Consider the following 22,549-nt stretch of genomic DNA (forward strand, 5'->3'; position numbering starts at 1 on the left):
GTGGCAATTCGCTCGAACTCTTCCTGCCCAAATCGCCCCTGCTCCAACACAAAGTAGAACATTTTTCCGTTGTTACACAGCCACCCACCACAGCCACCAGTACCCTCATCATCATCATCATCATCATCATCAGCCTGGTTACGCCCACTGCAGGGCAAAGGCCTCTCCCATATTTCTCCAACAACCCCGGTCATGTACTAATTGTGGCCATGCTGTCCCTGTAAACTTCTTAATCTCATCCGCCCACCTAACTTTCTGCCGCCCCCTGCTACGCTTCCCTTCCCTTGGAATCCAGTCCGTAACCCTTAATGACCATCGGTAATCTTCCCTCCTCATTACATGTCCTGCCCATGCCCATTTCTTTTTCTTGATTTCAACTAAGATGCCATTAACTCGCGTTTGTTCCCTCACCCAATCTGCTCTTTTCTCATCCCTTAACGTTACACCTATCATTCTTCTTTCCATAGCTCGTTGCGTCGTCCTCAATTTGAGTAGAACCCTTTTCGTAAGCCTCCAGGTTTCTGCCCTGTAGGTAAGTACTGGTAAGACACAGCTATCATAGACATTCTTCTTGAGGGATAATGGCAACCTGCTGTTCATGATCTGAGAATGCCTGCCAAAGGCACCGCAGCCCATTCTGATTCTTCTGATTATTTCCGTCTCATGATCCGGATCCGCAGTCACTACCTGTCCTAAGCAGGTGTATTCCCTTACCATTTCCAGTGCCTCACTACCTATTGTAAATTGCTGTTCTCTTCCAAGACTGTTAAACATTACTTTAGTTTTCCGCAGATTAATTTTTACACCCACTCTTCTGCTTTGCCTCTGCAGGTCAGTGAGCATGCATTGCAATTGGTCCCCTGAGTAACTAAGCAAGGCAATATCATCAGCGAATCGCAAGTTACTAAGGTATTCTCCATTAACTTTTATCCCCAATTCTTCCCAATCCAGGTCTCTGAATACCTCCTGTAAACGCGCTGTGAATAGCATTGGAGAGATCGTATCTCGCTGCCTGACGCCTTTCTTTATTGGGATTTTGTTGCTTTTCTTATGGAGGACTATGGTGGCTGTGGAGCCGCTATAGATATCTTTCAGTATTTTTACATACGGCTCATCTACACCCTGGTTCCGTAATGCCTCCATGACTGCTAAGGTTTCGACAGAATCAAACGCTTTCTTGTAATCATTGAAAGCTATATATAGGGGTTGGTTATATTCCGCACATTTCTCTATCACCTAATTGATAGTGTGAATATGATCTATTGTTGGGTAGCCTTTACGGAATCCTGCCTGGTCCTTTGCTTGACAGAAGTCTAAGGTGTTCCTGATTCTAGTTGCGGTTACCTTAGTAAATAGTTTGTAGGCAACGGACAGTAAGCTGATCGGTCTATAATTTTTCAAGTCTTTGGCGTCCCCTTTCTTATGGATTAAGATTATGTTAGCGTTTTTCCAAGATTCCGGTACGCTCGACGTCATGAGGCTTTGCGTATACAGGCTGGCCAGTTTCTCTAGAACAATCTGCCCACCATCCTTCAACAAATCTGCTGTTACCTGATCCTCCCCAGCTGCCTTCCCCCTTTGCATATCTCCCAAGGCTTTCTTTACTTCTTCCGGCGTTACCTGTGGGATTTCGAATTCCTCTAGATAATTTTCTCGTCCATTATCGTCGTGGGTGCCACTGGTACTGTTGTATAAATCTCTATAGAACTCCTCAGCCACTTGAACTACCTCATCCATATTAGTAATGATATTGCCGGCTTTGTCTCTTAACGCATACATCTGATTCTTTGCCAATTCCTAGTTTCTTCTTCACTGTTTTCAGGCTTCCTCCGTTCCTGAGAGCATGTTCAATTCTATCCATATTATACTTCCTTATGTCAGCTGTCTTACGCTTGTTGATTAACTTCGAAAGTTCTGCCAGTTCTATTCTAGCTGTAGGGTTAGAGGCTTTCATACATTGGCGTTTCTTGTTCAGATCTTTCGTCTCCTCTTACCAGCCTGTGGTCGCTGCAGCGCACCTTGCCGAGCACGCCCACATCTTGTATGATGCCAGGGCTAGCGCAGAGTGTGAAGTCTATTTCAATTCTAGTCTCGCCGTTCGGGCTCCTCCACGTACACTTTCGGCTATCCGGCTTGCGGAAGAAGGTATTCATTATAATCATATTATTCTGTTCTGCAAACTCTACTAATCACTCTCCCCTGATATTCCTAGTGCCTATGCCGTATTCCCCTACTGCCTTTTCTCCAGCCTGCTTCTTGCCTACCTTGGCATTAAATTCGCCCATTAGTATTGTCACGTGGTAGTGACGGTGAAGAAAGAACACAGTAGCAGTACTGTGAAAGACAAAACTAGCTTTTATTGGGCGAACCTGTGCGCACAAAACAGGATACTCTTAAAGCACAACGATAGCGGCGAACACAGTCGGCGATCGTCGAAAATCTGATCAGCGGGTCAAGCGCGTCGGCTTTTATAGAGCAGTCGTCGAATGTTCCAGACTAATCGTTCGGACCCGCGCGCCTTCCACAAAGCTCTACACCATTCGCGTTACGCGATGAAATCAGATAACACAAGGTTCGGCGACAACAGACAGCCAGGTAGAAGCATCGATAACTTTCCAGAAACATCGGATACATTCAGGCGCGTCCCTCGCTGTGCGATTACAGTTGTTAAGCGGCGAAACGTGGTCGCCCGATAAAGATAAGTACACGTGTTAATACCCCCCCTCTTAAAAAGCATCGACCCGATGCTACATACAAGCGAAATAAAAACACCCGTAGCAAAGAAAACAACAACAAAAAATAAGGAATTTCGTCAGCGTCCGTAAAAGGGTTTAAGGCGCACCACGTGGACCACTTCAGATCGTGCGCGGCGCCGCTGTGAATGCGAAATGCCGTCTGGCACGACCTCATAGTCCAGAGCGCCAATACGTCGGATGACCTTGTAGGGTCCGAAATAGCGTCGGAGTAGTTTCTCACTGAGTCCTCGTCGGCGTATCGGTGTCCAAACCCAAACACGGTCGCCGGGCTGGTACTCAAGAAAGCGTCGTCGGAGGTTGTAGTGTCGGCTGTCGATCCTCTGTTGGTTCTTGATCCGTAGGCGGGCGAGCTGTCGGGCTTCTTCGGCGCGCTGGAGATAGCTAGCGACGTCAACATTCTCTTCGTCAGTGACGTGGGGCAGCATGGCGTCGAGCGTCGTCGTCGGGTTCCTGCCGTAAACCAGCTTAAACGGCGTGATCTGTGTTGTTTCTTGCACCGCCGTGTTGTAAGCAAATGTTACGTACGGCAGGACGGCATCCCAGGTCTTGTGTTCGACGTCGACGTACATCGCTAGCATGTCGGCGAGGGACTTATTCAGCCGCTCCGTAAGGCCATTCGTCTGCGGGTGGTAGGCCGTGGTCCTCCTGTGCCTTGTCTGACTGTATTTCAGAATGGCTTGGGTGAGCTCCGCTGTAAAGGCCGTTCCTCTGTCGGTGATGAGGACTTCTGGGGCGCCATGTCGAAGCAGGATGTTTTCGACAAAAAATTTCGCCACTTCGGCTGCGCTACCTTTCGGCAGTGCTTTAGTTTCAGCGAAGCGGGTGAGGTAGTCTGTCGCCACGACGATCCACTTATTTCCGGTTGTTGACGTCGGAAAGGGTCCCAGCAAGTCCATCCCGATCTGCTGGAATGGTCGGCATGGAGGCTCGATTGGCTGTAGTAATCCGGCTGGCCTTGTCGGCGGTGTCTTACGTCGCTGACAGTCTCGGCATGTTCTGACATAATGGGCGACGTCGGCGGTCAGGCGCGGCCAATAATACTTTTGTTGTATCCTCGAGAGTGTCCGGGAAAAACCGAGGTGTCCAGCGGTCGGATCGTCATGTAGGGCGTGCAATACTTCTGGACGAAGTCCTGACGGGACAACAAGAATGTAGTTGGCGCGGACTGGTGAAAAGTTCTTCTTCACGAGGAGATTGTTTTGAAGCGTGAAGGAAGATAGTCCGCGCTTAAATGCCCTGGGGACAACGTCGGTGTGCCCTTCCAAATATTCCACCAGGCCTTTTAGCTCCGGGTCTGCCCGTTGCTGCTCAGCGAAGTCTTCTGCGCTTATCATGCCAAGGAAGGCGTCGTCATCTTCGTCATCTTGCGGCGGCGGGTCAATGGGGGCACGTGATAGGCAATCGGCATCGGAGTGTTTTCGTCCGGACTTGTAGGTTACAGTGATGTCGTATTCTTGTAGTCTGAGGCTCCACCGCGCCAGTCGTCCTGAAGGATCCTTTATACTCGCTAGCCAACACAAAGCGTGATGGTCACTGACGACTCTGAATGGCCTGCCATAAAGATAAGGGCGAAATTTAGCTGTAGCCCAAACGATGGCGAGGCATTCCTTTTCGGTCGTAGAATAGTTGCCTTCCGCTTTTGACAGCGACCGGCTAGCGTAAGATATCAACTGTTCGACTCCGTTTTTCCTCTGGACTAGAATGGCACCGAGGCCTAGGCTACTGGCGTCAGTATGGATTTCTGTATCGGCGTACTCGTCGAAGTGCGCAAGTACCGGCGGCGACTGCATGCGTCGTTTGAGTTCTTCAAATGCGTCGGCCTGCGGCGTTTCCCACTTGAACTCAACATCACATTTAGTTAGACGTGTCAACGGCTCGGCGATGCGTGAAAAGTCCTTGACAAAGCGCCTGTAGTAGGCACACATGCCAAGGAATCTACGCACTGCCTTCTTGTCGGTGGGCTGCGGGAACTTTGCGATGGCAGCTGTTGACTGATTTTACTGATTTGGTCGATGACTGATTTTACTGATGACCGGATTTACTGATGACGTGGCCTAGGAACAGAAGCTCGTCGTAAGCGAAGCGGCATTTTTCTGGCTTCAGAGGGAGCCCTGATGACTTGATGGCCTCTAGTACTGTGGCAAGCCGCCTAAGGTGATCGTCGAAATTTCCGGCGAATACAACGACGTCATCCAAGTAAACGAGAGAGGTCTGCCATTTCAATCCCGCTAAAACCGTGTCCATCACACGCTGGAACGTTGCAGGCGCCGAGCACAGTCCAAATGGCATAACCTTGAACTCGTAGAGGCCGTCTGGGGTGATGAAGGCGGTCTTTTCGCGATCTCTTTCGTCGACTTCTATTTGCCAATAGCCAGACTTGAGGTCCATCGAGGAGAAGTACTTAGCGTCGCAAAGCCGATCCAATGCGTCGTCTATCCGTGGAAGGGGGTATACGTCCTTCTTCGTGATCTTGTTCAGACGACGATAATCGACGCAGAAACGTAGGGTTCCGTCCTTTTTCTTCACCAGGACAACAGGGGATGCCCACGGGATTTTCGACGGCTGGATGATGTCGTCGCGCAGCATTTCGTCGACTTGTTCTCTTATAGCTTCGCGTTCTCGCGGCGAAACTCGGTAAGGGCTTTGGCGGAGTGGTCGAGCGTACTCCTCGGTGATTATGCGATGCTTGGCGACTGGTGTTTGTCGAATCCTCGATGTCGTCAAAAAGCAGTCTTTGTATCGTCGGAGCAGACTTCTGAGCTGCTGTTGCTTAATCACTGGGAGACTTGGATTAATGTCGTAGTCTGGTTCGGGAACCGTGGTCGTCGGGGTAGATGTGGCGGAATCCGAGAGGACAAACGCATTACTGGTTTCCACAATTTCCTCGATGTACGCGATCGTCGTGCCCCTGTTGATGTTCTTGAACTCCGGGCTGAAGTTTGTCAGCAACACTTCAGTTTTCCCTCCATGCAGTCGAGCGATCCCTCTTGCGACGCAAATGTCACGGTCTAGCAGGAGGCGTTGGTCGCCTTCGATGACACCTTCTACGTCAGCGGGTATTTCGGTGCCGACCGAAATAACAATGCTGGAGCGGGGCGGGATGCTCACTTGGTCTTCGAGCACACTCAAGGCGTGGTGACTACGAGGGCTCTCCGGCGGTATCGCTTTATCTTCCGACAGCGTTATTGACTTCGACTTCAGGTCGATGACTGCGCCGTGTTGGTTCAGGAAGTCCATACCGAGAATGACGTCTCGAGAACACTGTTGGAGGATAACGATGGTGGCAGGGTAAGTCCGGTCATGAATGGTTATCCTTGCCGTGCAGATTCCAGTCGGCGTAATCAGATGTCCTCCAGCGGTGCGAATTTGAGGGCCTTCCCATGCAGTCTTAACCTTCTTCAACTGGGCGGCGATGTGTCCACTCATGACGGAGTAATCAGCACCGGTGTCCACTAAGGCGGTAACTGCGTGGCCGTCGAGAAGCACGTCGAGGTCGGTGGTTCTATGTCTGGCGTTGCAGTTAGGTCTTGGCGTCGGATCACGGCTGCGTCGTGTTGAACTGAAACTGGAACGTCGCGTCGTCAAGTCGTCTTTCGTCGGTGTAGTCTTGGCTTGCTGACTTCGTCGGGACGGCGGCGTGTGGTCATTAGGTCGTCGAGATGGTTTCTTCATCGACTTCGTCGGCGGCGGAGGATCTTCGTCAGTTCGACGAACAGCAACCGCACCTCCATCGGTTGCTGCTTTTAGTTTTCCGGATATGGGCTCGCAGAGCGGCCCCGAGCTGGACCAGTGTACGGTCGGCGCTGCGGTGACAGGTAGCGGCCTGGTGACGGTGAACGGGATGGTCGTCGAGAGTTCCGCTGAGTGGCGGCTAGGTAATCGGCGATTTCACGTGGGCGCTCGCCAAGCTGTGGACGCGGCGCATTGACGGCGAACCCTCTCAGTCCCAGGTCGCGGTATGGGCATCGGCGGTACACATGGCCGGCTTCTCCGCAGTGATAGCAGAGCGGGCGGTGGTCGGGGGCTCGCCAAATGTCCGTCTTCCTCGCGTAGGTGCGCTGGGCGACGTATTGGCGTGCTGGCTGCGGCGGCGGTGGCGGCGGCGGACGACGGAATTGCGGCGTTGCAGGACCCTGGCGCGGTCGCGCAGGGGGGCCTTGACGGCGGGCGACGGCGGCGGCGTAGGTCATTGCCTCCGGCTGCGGTGATTCTGGTTCCACCTCAGGAACTCCAAGGGATCGGTGCACCTCTTCTTTCACGATGTCGGCGATCGAGGCCACTTGAGGCTGCGACGATGGCAAGACCTTGCGCAGTTCTTCGCGCACAATGGCCCTGATGGTCTCGCGCAGATCTTCTGTGGCCAGTGATTGAATTCCTGCGTAGTGGGTAGAGCTCGTACGGCGGTTGAATTGCCGGTTCCGCATTTCGAGTGTCTTCTCAATGCTGGTTGCCTCGAGAAGGAACTCTTCTATGGTCTTCGGTGGGCTTCGTACCATTGCGCCGAAAAGTTCTTCCTTCACACCACGCATGAGAAGGCGGACTTTCTTCTCTTCGGGCATATCCGGGTCGGCGTGGCGGAAGAGACGTTTCATTTCTTCCGTGAAGATAGCAACGTTCTCGTTCGGTAGCTGCACTCGGGCGTCTAGCATGGCTTCGGCCCTTTCCTTGCGTACGACGCTCGTAAAGGTGCGCAGGAAGCCGCTACGGAAGAGGTCCCATGTCGTTAAGGTCGACTCACGGTTTTCAAACCACGTTCTGGCGGCGTCTTCTAAGGCGAAGTAGACATGCCGCAGCTTGTCGTCGGAGTCCCAGTTGTTGAATGTGCTCTGGGGGCAGTCCTTGCAGTCTGCGGCTAGCACGCTGGTCTTGGGCGGTGTCGGTTTTGTCCTGGGGCTTCGGGCTTGGATCGCGGCTTTGCGGGGGCGTTCGGTACATGAACGCACTAGCACCTCCACCAGATGTCACGTGGTAGTGACGGTGAAGAAAGAACACAGTAGCAGTACTGCGAAAGACAAAACTAGCTTTTATTGGGCGAACCTGTGCCCACAAAATAGGATACTCTTAAAGCACAACGATAGCGGCGAACACAGTCGGCGATCGTCGAAAATCTGATCAGCGGGTCAAGCGCGTCGGCTTTTATAGAGCAGTCGTCGAATGTTCCAGACTAATCGTTCGGACCCGCGCGCCTTCCACAAAGCTCTACACCATTCGCGTTACGCGATGAAATCAGATAACACAAGGTTCGGCGACAACAGACAGCCAGGTAGAAGCATGGATAACTTTCCAGAAACATCGGATACATTCAGGCGCGTCCCTCGCTGTGCGATTACAGTTGTTAAGCGGCGAAACGTGGTCGCCCGATAAAGATAAGTACACGTGTTAGTATAGTGCATTTAGTTTTCACTCTACCCATCGCCGATTCCACGTCTTCATAGAAGCTTTCGACTTCCTGGTCATCATGACTGGATGTAGAGGCGAAGACCTGTACAATCTTCATTTTGTATCTGTTATTAAGCTTAACAACAAGACCTGCCACCCTCTCGTTGATGCTATAGAATTCCTGTATGTTACCAGCTATATTATTATTAATCAGGAACCCGGCGCCTAGTTCTCTTCTCTCCGCTAGGCCCCGGTAGCACAGGACGTGCCCACTTTTTAGCACTGCATATGCTTCTTTTGGCCTCCTAACTTCACTGAGCCCTATTATATCCCATTTACCGCCCTCTAATTCCTCCAATAGCACTGCTAGACTCGCATCGCTAGATAACGTTCTAGCGTTAAACATTGCCAGGTTCATATTCCAATGGCGGCCGGACACAACTTTACACAACTCCCTACACCCTACACAACTCCAAACCCCCTTCCTGTGTTTACTATCACTACCCGTATCAAATGACGCCATCGAACCAGTGTTAAGAAAGGTCTCGCTCATTAAAACCGACCTTCGATATATAATGTCGAACGAGACATTCGTAGTGCTCCTCCACGTGAACTTTGGCCTGGCCATGAACTGAGGCTGCTGCTAGGATTTTAAACAAGGCCAAGAATTTTTGTCCCCTTTCAGCTCTGACATTTTGTACGGACCAAGCAGTTCCACTTCACTGTAAGCTTGTGATGCTTAATCATAGCAGACTTTTTTGTGTATGTATATCGTACTAGATTTTGTACCTACCACGATCTATTGTGTTAGACTTTGTCTTCCAATTTCTTTTGTAGTTTTTTGCTTAGTGCACGGTGTGGTGTTAAGCGAAATTACCATGAGCTGTAAGTAATAATACTGAATGCCTGAATTCATGCCATTGCTTGCGTGTTGATTGCGCGCTGCTATTTGTGTTTTCTTTTGTGATTTTTTGGTGGTCTGCGAAAAGTAAAACAGTGCATTTGCAACGAAGACCGCATTCGCCAGATCATGAATTTTTGCCTGCATGCCGTCGTATCTGCACTTGTTGGGCTTGTGCGGCATCTGTTTTCCGTGCCGTATGGCTTCCGTGATGCTGCGCGCGGAGGTCATGCGTAGTCATGCGTGGAAAAACCAACATGTAGGTATTCTTGACGAAAATTGGTTCAGTATGCTTAAGAAATGACTTCACAAAAAGGCAAACCTTCTAGGCTGCTTTTGGGCTGCCATAAATGTTTCGCTTTTGGCTACATTTGGGCTACTGAGGAGGTCACTTTGGCTACCTGTGGTTGGAGCGATCTGGCAACACTGCCGAACTGTCAATGAGAGCAGAAGTATTGCAAGGGAATCCAGAGCGAGAAGGAGTTTGTGAGGGCAATGCTTCATGATGGTGAAGAGGACGACGGTGTCTTACAGCAATGGTGAGTCGGGCAGAGCACATGCCAACAATAGTGACACTCCCTCCATCGGCGACTTGTACAACTCGGTTCAAGGCAGGCGTCAGAACTTTCTTGAGCCGACGGTGAAGATAAGCGTTCATAATGAACACATGCGCCCCGGTGTCAATCAACGTGCAGACAGGAACATTGTCGACGAGAACGTCCAAAATATTCTTGTTCGTGGGTAAGGTGAAGCGAGGATTTCGTGCCAATTTCGTCATTGCAGCTTCACCTCCAGAAGCTGGACTGTCTAGTTTTCCAGTTGGGGGTGTGGCGAGTAGTTCGGGGAAGGAACACGGCGTGACGGGGGCCAACGAGATTTGCAGTGGGAGAGAGAAAGCGAGCGGGAGTAGCGGGGTCACGTCGAAGGTGTCGCAGGGTCTGATGATGGGGCGGACATAGAAGGAGCGAAGGAAAAGGACTCGCTAGAGGGACGAGCGTGGTAATCAGGAAAATAGCGCGTCGGATAAGTCCAGCGGCTGTGGCAGTGGCGAGCGACATATCCAATGCATTGACAGTTACAACAGATTGGCTTGTCGTCCACGGTTCGCCATTCGGAGAGGTTGCGCTGTCAATAAAACGAGGAAGAGCCGGGTGGGGACGTGCGCGGAGAAAGAGGTTGCGATCGTACGGAACGAATGGATTGCAAGCCGACGTTGGACAACTCTTGTCGGACGAAGTCTGGATCAAGGAGATTGTGAGCGGAGAATGATCAAGTGACGGGAATGAAGGGGCTGCCGATTGTGCTGCTTCGACCTCACGACGAATGATGCGGGTCAAATTGTCGCATCACGATGGCAGGTGGAAGAGGTCGTCACAAGGTGACGCAGCAGCTGTGTTGGGAAGTCACGTGATGTGCTGGGATACCCGGCGGCTTTTAGCATGCTCGAGACGTCGGCATTCCTTGAGGATTGTATCGATGCTGGTGGCGTTCGTAAACACCAGTAAATTGAAGGCGTCATCAGCAATGCCTTTGAAGACGTGATTAACCTTATCGTCCTCAGACATGTTCGGGTCTTCGTTGGCACAAAGGGCCAAGACATTGAGAATGTGTGACACGTAGGACTCGATCAACGTCTGTACACGTGTGGCAAGGGCTTTCCTGGCGTTGACTTGGCGACCGAACGGACTGCCAGAAAGGTCCCAGCTCGAGATCTCCTCTTCGTGTGTCTGGAACCATGCCAGTGTAGCTCCGTCCAGGTAGAAAAGAACGTTGGCAACACTAATAGTCGGCTCCCACCTGTGAGTGGTGCTGACATGTTGGTATAAGCGGAGCCAGTCGTCAACATGAGGACTGCCGATGCGGGTGAAAACATCAGGGTCCCGAGGAGGGGAAACGGCAACGCGTAGGTCGCGGCTGTAGGCGGAGACGCTTGCGCAGTTGAAGTGCCGCCAGGAGGAACCGAAGTTGCACTGTCGCGTTGCGATTGCTACGGAGCTCCGTGACGGGTACAGAAAAGGCCCACTTCCATCAAATAAATGTTACGTGTAGCTGATGCCCCATTCTATTTACAATTTATTTATAGGGGAGGTAAGGGAGGCCAAACTGGCGACGCTATATGAAGCGGGCACACGTCGTCTTCTTCCTCATCAGTGCAGCCACACTGTTGTGGCTGTTCCGTATCAGTATAATTTAATCGAGGATTTCAGGCCGGGTAATGCATTAATGATCAGCTTAATCGCATAAAATACAAGCAATGGCAAAGTGACACCTGCGCAAAAAATTGAACATTACAGGTAACCTGTAGTTGCGGGGCTGTTTCGATGGCAGTCGTAACTATCCCCGCACATATTGTAATACTTGGAATAGCTCCACTGGCTTGCGTGAAATTCTATTACAAATATTGTAGTGCGAGCTGTCACTGACACGAGCGAACCTTTTTACGCATCGCAAAAAAGGGTAATTTTAGCCGATTGCATCCTGCTACTTTTCTGAATAATAATCGAATGCTGGAAACGCGAGCTTTATTTGTTCAAACACTACGAACAAACATTTTCGGGAAATAGGTGCATGATTTCAAATTTTTACGTTCACGCCAATGGTCTCTCAATAATGACAGTGTAGTTACTATTCCCATTGTTACCCCACTGTGACGGTCAGAAAAGAAACAAATGTTTTACTACGTAGGCTAATCGCCTGTCACACACACACACAAAAAAACTTGGAGGACGCTTAAGCTTCGCCTTCAAGAGTGGAGCGCGATAGTGTTATCGCACCCCGTTCCCAGCGCCCACTCATTCGCTCGGCATGCTCTTGAGTCATACAAAGCCGAAACATGCGCCTGAACAAGCGGAACGAACCAAAAAACTCGGTGTCTCTCAGAGAAAAACGCGCTACGTGAGCCAAACGCCATGATCGGCACGGATAGCCGGGCCGCGACGCGCCATGAAGGCGGACGCGATCATGGGGCTGACGCCTCGATGGGATCGTCCTCTGTCTCATTTGGGAGCACCACGAAGACGTATGACTCCTCGCCAGCAGCACGGCACACATCGCAGGGGACGCTTTCCCAGCAGACGCGCTACGGCGCAGCGATCACGTCAGAGGCGTCTCACTTCGGAAGCTGCACCTAGGAATCGCGCTGTGAGCGGCAATGGAGCTGCGTCTCCTAAACACGAGGGTTCGAGTGACGACACCTGAAGTTTGGAAGGGGAGAGGGTGGGAAAAGTTTATAAATGCAAGGTTATTGGGGCCTTCTCGCACTGGTCACCACAAGGCCCCAATGCGCTCAAGCGAGACGTGGGGAGAAGCGGGCGAGTGGCGTGTCACCTGTCGGGGCAGCGCCGTAAATTGCGAGAAGGGGGTCGTCTCTGTTTGCCGCAAGATGGCTCTGCATGTGCGCTAAGCGCAGAAGAAATATAGCGGAAACGTACTTCGCTGCTCGTTTAACTGCGACTTCTGTAATTTACATGCTTATAATTACCAATATACAGCACAGTATAACTTTCTAAGGCACATTTTTAAGGCAGCACCGCATTCACTAGAGGCACTTTTGTCCCGCTTTGAGCCATCGAACTCATGGCTGAGTGGTAGCGTCTCCGTCTCGCAGTCCGGAGACCATGGTTCCATTCCCATCCAGGCCATCTTGCATGCTGCTTTTATTTATGAATTACCTTCCGCCATCTTTCGCTCACGGCCAACGCCGACGACAGCGGCTTTTCTGCGACATGAGCTCCTTAACGCTGTCACGTTAAAGGGAAGCTGAAGGGTTCTCCAGAAAAAATGAGCGAACATCTGTCCATAATGGATTTCAACCCTCCGAATTCAAATATCGCATCGAAATTGAGCGAAATAAAGCGCAAATATATTTTCTTTCGACGAAAATTGCAGCACCGGACGCGCCCAGCTCGCGCGTCTCGTTTCCGCCTGTGATTGGACGGGCGCCTCGTGACGTCAACTTAGTAACCGACCGCTGCCGCTGCACATGAAGCGCGGTGCCAGGTAGTTTGGTGCTGTTTTTCTGAGACGGTAATGGAAAATTTAGAGAGACTGCGTTTTTCTGAGGAGTTCGGCGTTACTCCCTACATGTACGAGCCGATTGCGAAGAGCCGGCCTCTCGAGGAAGCAAACGATGCTGGTGCGAGCAGTGCTTTCGACGAGAACGAAAGCAAAGTCTTGGGATCTCCTCGTGTTGGAAATGCTCTTTAGTGAGTATGTTTTCTGCAAAGCGATCTAGTGATCTCGCCGATCTTTCGCCGATCTAGTGAGCTCGTTTTCGGTCAAACAACTGTAGTGTTGTTGTCCTGCATGCCCCCTCGTGGAACGTAAGCGGAGATGCGATCGTTGGCATTTGTGCGCTGACCAAAGCTGTCGGCAATCTACAAAGACGGTTTAAAGGCGTGAAAAGCTTCCCGGTTCATGCAGTACGTGTAGTGGCCTTCATCCATTGACTACCACGTTGACTACCACTCACCTTGATTATCACTCACGTTGACTACCACTCTACATACACGCAGACGCACCAACAAAGGAATGCAGGGTCGATCGAAGCAGATTACGATGGCACGCACGCAGAAACAAGCACGGTCAGGCACGGTCGCGGAGGCTGCGAAGAAGCGAAACAATAGTGTTGACGTCACACCACCGCGGTTTCCGGTCTCTGCTCGCATCGTCAGCATCAGCAGCAGCGCGCGGCACTCAACGAGGGGAGGAGCTACAGCGCAATTTTAACCGACGATTACGTCGCTCCTAATTGAAAAAAAACCCAAATTTTACCTACAAGGTTTATAAGGTTCCCGCATCCGTATATGAGCGTCTTATTGAATTCGACAGAATCTTCAGCTTCCCTTTAATGTAGCTTACAACGGGATCAGATACAAGCTAGGATTATCGCTACTGCAAGAAGGCGACGAAGCCAGCGCTAAACTATAAGGTGTATTAAAAGGCAGTCATGAAAAGGTTCACTTGCGGTTAGAATCAGTTCCTGCATCATGTAGGACTCTTCGCTGTGCCTTCTGAAAAAATAAAAGTGTCCGACGCAATGCTTTCGTGTTCCAGTTACTTTTGTGCTTCAATGCCTAAAACAAAGCGTTCCTAAATGAAGGAACTGTGGAACGCCAATGCATTTCATGGAACACTTTGAAAACTGGTGTCTTGAAACTGGTGTAGTCCTCAAAATTTGTAAGTGGCTACGCCTATTTGCGAACTCACCGGCTATATTTCGCTAATTTAAGTACGTGCCTAATTTAAATATGTAAGTAAGTAAGTAGTATTGAACTACTGGCCGCCTCATCGAATGTTTAGAACAAGGGTTACCATGGCGCTTTCCACCACAAGCAGTTTTAGAATTTTGGACCTTCAAGAAAAAAAAAGACATTCAGATGATACCTTGTTACGGCTGGGCTCCGTGGTGAATAATTTCTGTGGTGCTTCCAAAGCCACGGCGAAAGTCTGGACGTTGCAAATACTGTGTCCCGCCCTCAGCCACTGAAAAAGGCCTAGGTTGCTGCAATGGCGAACAGACGTTGGCCTTTGTGCACGCATTCTCTACCTTCTACAGGGCTCGCGCGACGGCCTAATGTCTGCGTAGGCTCGCCAGTGCTCTATTCCTTCAACGAGGAGGATGGTTGAGCTTGGTGCGTCCATTCGCTCCTTCTCCTCCTCCTCGGCAAGGAAAATTGTGTCTGTGTGTGAACATCGGTGCCTTTTCCTCTCCTGGACGTGGGGCAGTTAGAATACCATGAAGGACGGTTATGGCTCGCTTTTCTGCAACTGGTGTTGGTGAGTAACTTTTTATTCAGGAGTAAGCGAGGGAGGATAGAGAGACAGATGTGGTTACACAGGTCAAGATTAGTGGTACCCTAAGTCCAGTGCAAACCATTGCTGGCGACACAGCCATGGTAGTGACTCCAGATGATCTCATACAGGGGTCTTCCGCTTGGACGCTGGATAGGGCCAGTCTCCTGCAACTGGAACACATGCAACCGTAAAGCTTACCGGGAAACCCTGGCTGCGAACGCTATGTAAGAATACCAGCTGTCTGGCAGAAACGCGGACACCTGCGTTGCCCGTGATGCGGCGGCCAATGCAAGAGGCCGCGCAAGAGGCAGAGGGAAGGATGGGTCGGCTTCGTGCGCATGTTCGTGCATCTGTTCGCTCCTTCTCCTCCTCCTCGGAAAGCAAGATAGTGGCGGTGTATATGTGTGCGCGTCAGTGCCTTTTCCTCTGCTGGACGGGGTCCTCCTAGACCACCGTTTATTATGTATGCCAAGCGGCAGTTGCAAGCGTTGGGACGTTCGCTCTCTGTTCCTGATTGAGCGAGTTGGATTCTATAAAGGACTTCAGCCTGCAGCAGACTTGCGCAATCTAGAATGCGCGTCGCTCTCCGCCAAGAAGCTTGTAGAGCAGACCACTCCGTAACGGTGTAATCAAAGGCTCGTTGTTCATCGCTACGTTGCTGCCTTGACCTCGGTCTGGCCCCGTCAGGACTTGTAAGCAACAGCAAAGTGCAGTCAGCGACGCGATCCTGAGCACCTGGGTGCACTGTTTGCAAGAACGTGCACAAGAACGTGGGAGCGGCCCGCTTCGTGAAGAATCACAATCTGCAGGACTTTCACCATACCATACCATAGTTTCACCATACCATACCATCAATCATGGAAGCTTTATTTTGAACATGAAATTTTAGGTACCGTTGTCGGTGACCTTTAAGAGGCCTTGGCCCCAAAAGGCAGAGTGATTATCCTGGCATTCAGAGAACACCCGGGCCAGTTTGGAAGTCTAGAAACAATTTATTTCAACAAGAGACCATACGAACGCTGAGTGACAATCACCGCACTTTTCCACAGGGACGATAACATATGCAAAATAGGAAGCATTGCATACACGGCACGTTTTCAAAGTAGTGTCCGAGTCGTCAATCACTAACGTATGGCTACATAGAACCACGGAAGCGCACAGTTACGCATAAGCTAATTGTCACACATATAAAATGATGTTCTATATATAAAAGGCCATTTCTACCCGCCGCGGTGGCTTAGCGGTTATGGTATTGCACTGCTAAGCACGATGTCGCGGGATCAAATCCCGGTCTGCCCTGACTGCATTTTGATGAAGGCGACGTGCAAAAACGCTCGTGTTCCTTGCATTAGGGCGAGGTTAGAGATTCTCTGGTGAACAAAATTAATCCGCGGTCCCCCAATATGGCGTGCAAATCAAATCGTAGTTTTGGCATGTAAAACCCCACAATTAAATTCATTATTCTTCTAGGTGGCAGTGCGCTGTGCCTCCCTGGCGTATTCCGCTGCCTGTCGTGCAGCGTTCAACCAGTTTTCCTCTTCTAGCTGGACAGCGTCCATATTGACCAGTGCGCAGTATGGCGTGGTGCGGTGTAATGTGGTGGGGTGTGCCATTGAAAACATGCGCCACACCGATTTTAAGATTGTGGCTAGTACCATCTCCCATATCCTTGCCGGTTGTCCTTTCATGCTTACCCTCACCACATGTAATGACACTCTTTGGCCATACTTGGCACTTGCGCCAATAAAAAGTACATATTATTATTGCCATTTCATGCTTACATCTACTCTCGATTAGGGGAGAGTCGGCAATGTTTTATTTATACCCTGTTGGTTGGTTTGTTTCAAGAGGAATGGAAAAGCCCACTACGGCAGATGGGCCCAGAATTATGTTACAGTAGGGAATATATGCGAAATCAATAATGGAAAAAGTAGTAAAGGAATATGCCAGTAAATGAGTAGACCTTATTAACAAACATACGGAGGAACAGGCGCTTTGAGTATTGCAGCGTGAAATTGGCATGAACTACTGAAGTGAATATTACTGCGTCCTGCTAGTTACATGGATAAATGGTATAACAATAATAAAACATGAATCAGCCTGTTATTCTCTTTGTTTTACGAATAAAATCAACTGAGGCGCCACATGCGTTCCTATGGCAGTAACCAAGTTTCGTAGCCTCAACAGAGAGAGCCCGCAGACGCAAAAGTAGCAGGTTAGGGTTACAAAAGGTTCCTTTAAAAGAGCGCTTTTTAAATTGAAGATATCATCATCAGTGACAGCAGCAGCCTGGTTACGCCCACTGCAGGGCAAAGGGTTCTCCCGCACTCCTCCAACTACCCTGGTCACGTAATAATTGTGGCCATGCTGTCGCTGCAAACTTCTTAATATCATCCCCCCACCTAACTTTCTGCCGCCCCCTGCTACTCTTCCCTTCCCTTGGAATCCAGTGCGTAACCATTATTGCCATCGGTTATCTTCCCTCCTCATTACATGTCCTGCCCGAGCCCATTTCTTTTTCTTGAGTTCTACTAAGATGTCATTAAATCGCGTTTGTGCCCTCACCCAATCTTCTCTTTTCTTATCCCTTAACGGTACACCCATAATTCCTCTTTCCATAGCTCTTTACGTCGTCCGCAATTTCAGTAGAACCATTTACGTTAGACTCCAGGTTTCTGCCCCGTACGTGAGTACTGGTAAGACACAGCTGTTATACACTTTTCTATTGAGGGATAATGACAACCTGCTGTTCATGACCTGAGAATGCCTGCCAAACGCACCCCAGCCCATTCTTATTCTTCTGATTATTTCAGTCTCCTGATCCGGATCCGCGGTCACTACCTGCCCTAAGTAGATGTATTCCCTTACCACTACCAGTGCCTCGCTACCTATCGTAAATTGCTGTTCTCTTCCGAGACTCTTAAACATTACTTTAGTTTTCTGCAGATTAATTTTTAGACCCACTCTTCTGCTTTGCCTCTCCAGGTCAGTGAGCATGCATTGCAATTGCTCCCCTGAGTTACATAGCAAGGCAATATCATCAGGGAATCGCAAGTTACTGAGGTATTCTCCATTAACTCTTATCCACGATTCTCCCCAATCCAGGTCTCTGAATACCTCCTGTAAACACGCTGTGAATAGCATGGGAGTGATCATATTTTCCTGCCTCACGCCTTTCTTTATTGGGATTTTGTTGCTTTCTTTATGGAGGACTACGGTGGCTGTGGAGCCACTATATATATATTTCAGTATCTTTACATACGCCTTGTTTGCACCCTGATTTCTTAATGCCTCAATGACTGCTGAGGTTTCGATTGAATCAAACGCTTTCTCGAAATCAATGAAAGCTATATATAAGGGTTGGTTATATTCCGCACATTTCTCTATCACCTCATTGATGGTGTGAATATGGTCTATGACCTAGTCCTTTGGTTGACAGAAGTCTAAGGTGTTCCTAATCCTATTTGCGATTACATTAGTAAATCCTTTGCAGGCGAAGGACAGTAAGCTCATCGGTCTATCAATTTGGAAGTCTTTGGCATCCCCTTTCTTATGGATTATGATTATGTTAGTGTTCTTCGAAAATTCCGGTACGTCTTGAAGTCATGAGGCATTGCGTAAACAGGGTGGCCAGTTTTTCTAGAACCATCTGCCCACCATCCTTCAGCAAATCTGCTGTTACCTGACCCTCCCCAGCTGCCTTCCCCCTTTGCATAGCTTCTAAGGTTTTCTTTTGGCTTGCTCCGGCGGTACTTATGGGGTTTCAAATTCCTCGAGACTATTGTCGCTTCCGTTATCGTCGTGAGTGACACTGGTACTGTATAAATCTCTATAGAACTCTTCAGCCACTTGAACTATCTCATCCATATTAGTAATAATATTTCCAGCTTTGTCTCCTAACGCATACATGTGATTCTTGCCTATTCCTAGTTTCTTCTTCACTGCTTTTAGGCTTCCTCCATTCCTGAGAGCATGTTCAATTCTATCCATAGTATAATTCCTTATGTCAGCTGTCTTGCGCTTGTTGATTAACATGGAAAACTCTGCCAGTTCTATTTTAGTTTTTTTTAGGGTTAGAGGCTTTCATACATTGGCGTTTCTTGATCAGAGCTTCTGTTTCCTGCGATACGTTACTTGTATCCTGTCTAACGGAGTTACCACCGACTTCTATTGCCCAATGCTTAATTATGCCCATAAGATTGTCGTTCCTAACTTCAACACTAAGGTCACCTTCCTGACTTAAAGACGAATACCTGTTCTGTAGCTTGATACGGAATTCCTTCCGGAACCGCTAACTCATTGATCGGCTTGTTATGTACCTGTTTCTTCCGTTCCCTCCTCAAGTCTAGGCTAACTCGAGTTCGTACCATCTTATGGTCACAGCAGCGCACCTTGCCAAGCACGTCCACATCTCTTATGAAGCCAGGGTTAGCAGAGAGCATACGGTCTATTTCATTTCTAGTCTTGCTACTAGGGCTCCTGCACGTCCACTTTCGTCTACCCCGCATGCGGAAGAAGGTATTCCTTATCCGCATATAATTCTGTTCTGTAAACTCTACTAATAACTCTCCCTTGCTATTCCTAGTGCCTATGCCATATTCTCCCACTGCCTTGTCTCCAGCCTGCTTCTTGCCTGCCTCGGCATTGAAGTCGCCCATCAGTACAGTGTATATTCTTTTGACCTTACTAATCGCCGATTCCACGTCTTCATAGAAGCTTTCGACTTCCTGTTCATCATGACTGAATGTAGGGGTTTAGACCTGTACGACGTTCAATTTGTACCTCTTTTTAACATGACTGCGAGTCGGCCTAGTTGGAACAGATTCATCATTTAAAAAACTTTTTGTGCGCAAACAGACAGGGACAAATAAGAGGAGCCACACAAGGACGAACGCAACGCAAGGCAAGCGCTCGTCCTTGTGTTGCTCCTCTTCTTTGTCCCTGTCTGTTTGAACACAAAAAGTTTTAAATGAGGCCTCTTTTTAAGTTTCATACAAGACCTGCCACACTCTCCTTAATGCTATAGAATTCCCGTATGTTACCAGCTATATCCTTACAAATCAGGAATCCGACTCCTAGTTCTCCTCTCTCCGCTAAGCCCCGGTAGCACAAGACGTGTCCGCTTTTTAGCACTGTATGTGCTTCTTATGTCCTCTTAGCTTCACTGAGCCCTCTTACATCCCATTTACTGCCCTTTAATTGCTCTAATAGCACTGCTAAACTCGCCTCTCTGGGTGTGGTTCTAGAGGTTAACGTTGACAGGTTCAGAAATTGGAGATATACATAGGTTTATAGGTTGATATCGTAATCTTTATTGAAAATAGTGATACTTAAAGCGCGAAGAGAAACTCATTTGTGCAAATGTAAATTCAGTGACGATAGATATTTGGGAACACGTTCTCATAAATGAAACTTCGAGCATTCGTGTGAGACGCCTCCTGCACCCCAAGAGATGGCAGTGTGCTTGAAATGAGAGCTGAGGAAAGCTGGTACTTTAAAATGGTCTTCGGTTATACCAAACATTCTTAAGCGCGCATCGGTAACATACGGTGCTCTCCAGTTTGCGCTTTACTTCTTAACATAACTACGGAACATGAATGCAACAGTGCACGTTCCGGACATAGAACAACACGAATTTCATCTCCCACCTTCCCCATCTTTTCTCCAGTCACGTTCCAGTACTTTGCCGTTCGACTGACACCAGCACGTGCTACTAAGTTTTAAGTAAGGGAAACAATATAAGCGTAACTAGGGTATATTTTTGTTATCGTTATGTGCAGCCATGCTCTGTGCTTTGCTATTTTATGCATTCAGTATTTATGAAAAATTGTAGGCGAGGGGAAGAAATTTGCCATATTTGCTGAAGATCTTGCATCGAAGAAAACAATGACGGGTTTAGAAATAGTGAGAAAGAGAGAAAGATGGTGAGAGTGCCCGATCTCTTTGAGTAATGTTTATGATATCTCCTTATGATTTAGGACGGTGATGCTCTCCAACCTTTTATCTGTTCCACCGGTACCGGTTCTCAATAGGATAGTGAGCATCGTGGAAGAAAAATGGGCTGGAGCGTGGCGGGCCTCAGCTTGGTGGTCCTGTGCTCGGTTTCAAGCGGAAGTGGTGTCAAGACTACTAAGCGGTGTCAAGACCTCAAAGGTGAGACACTTGCACAAGGAATGTGGAAATGGCAAAGACACGCAACCTATGAATAGTGGTCATGTGAAACCTGTTAAATCGAAAGCTTATTTGTGAAAGCTTGAGAAGAAATTCACGGTCCTATATGAAAGTAAAGCCTTTGGCAATACATCTTGGAAAGAAGTAGAAATCAATATGTTATGCAGGTGCTACAGGGAATAACGATTTGTAATTCGCTTAAGCAACGAGGCTTCCTTAAAAACAGCGGGTGCGTGTTATGGGTAGGTTTCCGACGTGGTTGTTGCTGCCATCGGGAAGACTGTTTGCCGCTAACGCGTAATTTACGCCTAGCAGTGAATGCATCTCGACTTAGCGCAAAATTCGCACATTGACATGTTGGAGCAAATTCTTCTGTGGCACCATGAACTCCTTTTTTTATTATCTTTAATACTATTTATATGTACTTCAAGCTGTGTTCTGTCCAAGCGAGAGGGTATTCTAGGAGAAACAAAGAAACCACGATTTGGAAATGTGAATGAATCAGCGTGTATTGAAGTATCAAATTCGACATAGGCATAAAATTGAGAAAAAGGTAATTTTAGCAGGGCTAACATTTTCTGCGACTTAAATATCACAACAATGTTTCTGAACTAAACGCATCGCCTTGTAGAAATGTATCAGGGCGGGGCGCTTTATTCTCAAGAAGAAAAAAGATTTTCAGGAAGCAGTTGTGAATTTATATGTAGTTCTATTGTGCTAAAATAACGAGTTTGCGGCTTCGCTGCCAAGTGCAATAATAAAGAAAGCTTGATTGAGATCACAGAGGAACCAAACGAAGCTTGTTTTTATTTTGAATATATGAAAAAATCCGCTTGCCAGTATTTATTCGCGTGTACATCGCAGGCAATATGCGGCCCCGGCATTGTGCCGACCTTCTGCGCGCCGGACAGACGACAAGTGGCCTGTACGACATATTTATTGGGAAAGATGACGTCAAAGGGAAAGTCGTCTACTGCGACATGGAGACCGACGGAGGAGGCTGGACGGTGCGTGTAGCCATTTTTTTATGCTTTGCAAGGCTTAGGCCGCCTCCAGTTTAGGTGACATCGTGTATGGCAAGTTCTATGCTGAGTTTGCCTGTGTATGCATTCTTAGAATTTTAGGAAAAGAACCAGATGCGATAGAACTGAAAAATAAGGATTTTGGAGAAATTCAGCTGGAGTTGTCAAAGTATGCGTAAGCATTGTGCCGCTTGCTCATCTCCACGCAGCCCGGTTTCATTATAAATCTTACCAAAGTTGATGCGACCAGTATAAACCCATACGAACTCTTAGCGGTCGTTATCAGCCGTATTGCACTTTATGCAATTCTAATCACCTCTTGACTATCCTTATCAACTTCATCAGACATATTCCAGCCCTTATCAACCTTGTCGGACATAATGCAGTCCTTATAAACAATATCGGACTTGATGCGACCCTTATCAACCCTTATCAGTGATTTCAACCGTATCAGAATTGCTCCCATCATTAAAAGCCGTTATCGCTCTTTGGAACCTTATCCGTCAAAGTAGAACCATTATCAA

General features: G+C 48.7%; 1 protein-coding gene across 4 annotated transcripts in view; it reads left to right on the forward strand.

The window, feature by feature from the left end:
• The window catches only part of LOC135913109 (techylectin-5A-like), a 72,937-nt gene that overhangs the window by 18,314 nt on the left and 32,074 nt on the right, over positions 1–22,549 (forward strand). For 3 of the 4 annotated variants that reach the window (XM_070533675.1, XM_065445777.2, XM_065445778.2), the window contains 2 exons: positions 20,865–20,985; positions 21,868–22,010. In XM_070533675.1, the coding sequence (XP_070389776.1) occupies positions 20,865–20,985; positions 21,868–22,010 (264 nt within the window). Of the gene's footprint in view, positions 1–20,810; positions 20,986–21,867; positions 22,011–22,549 lie in introns of all 4 variants that reach the window. The other variant, XM_065445780.2, reaches the window with a different exon arrangement.

The sequence above is a fragment of the Dermacentor albipictus genome, chromosome 2 (genome assembly GCF_038994185.2).
Source record: "Dermacentor albipictus isolate Rhodes 1998 colony chromosome 2, USDA_Dalb.pri_finalv2, whole genome shotgun sequence".
NCBI classification, from domain to species: domain Eukaryota; kingdom Metazoa; phylum Arthropoda; class Arachnida; order Ixodida; family Ixodidae; genus Dermacentor; species Dermacentor albipictus.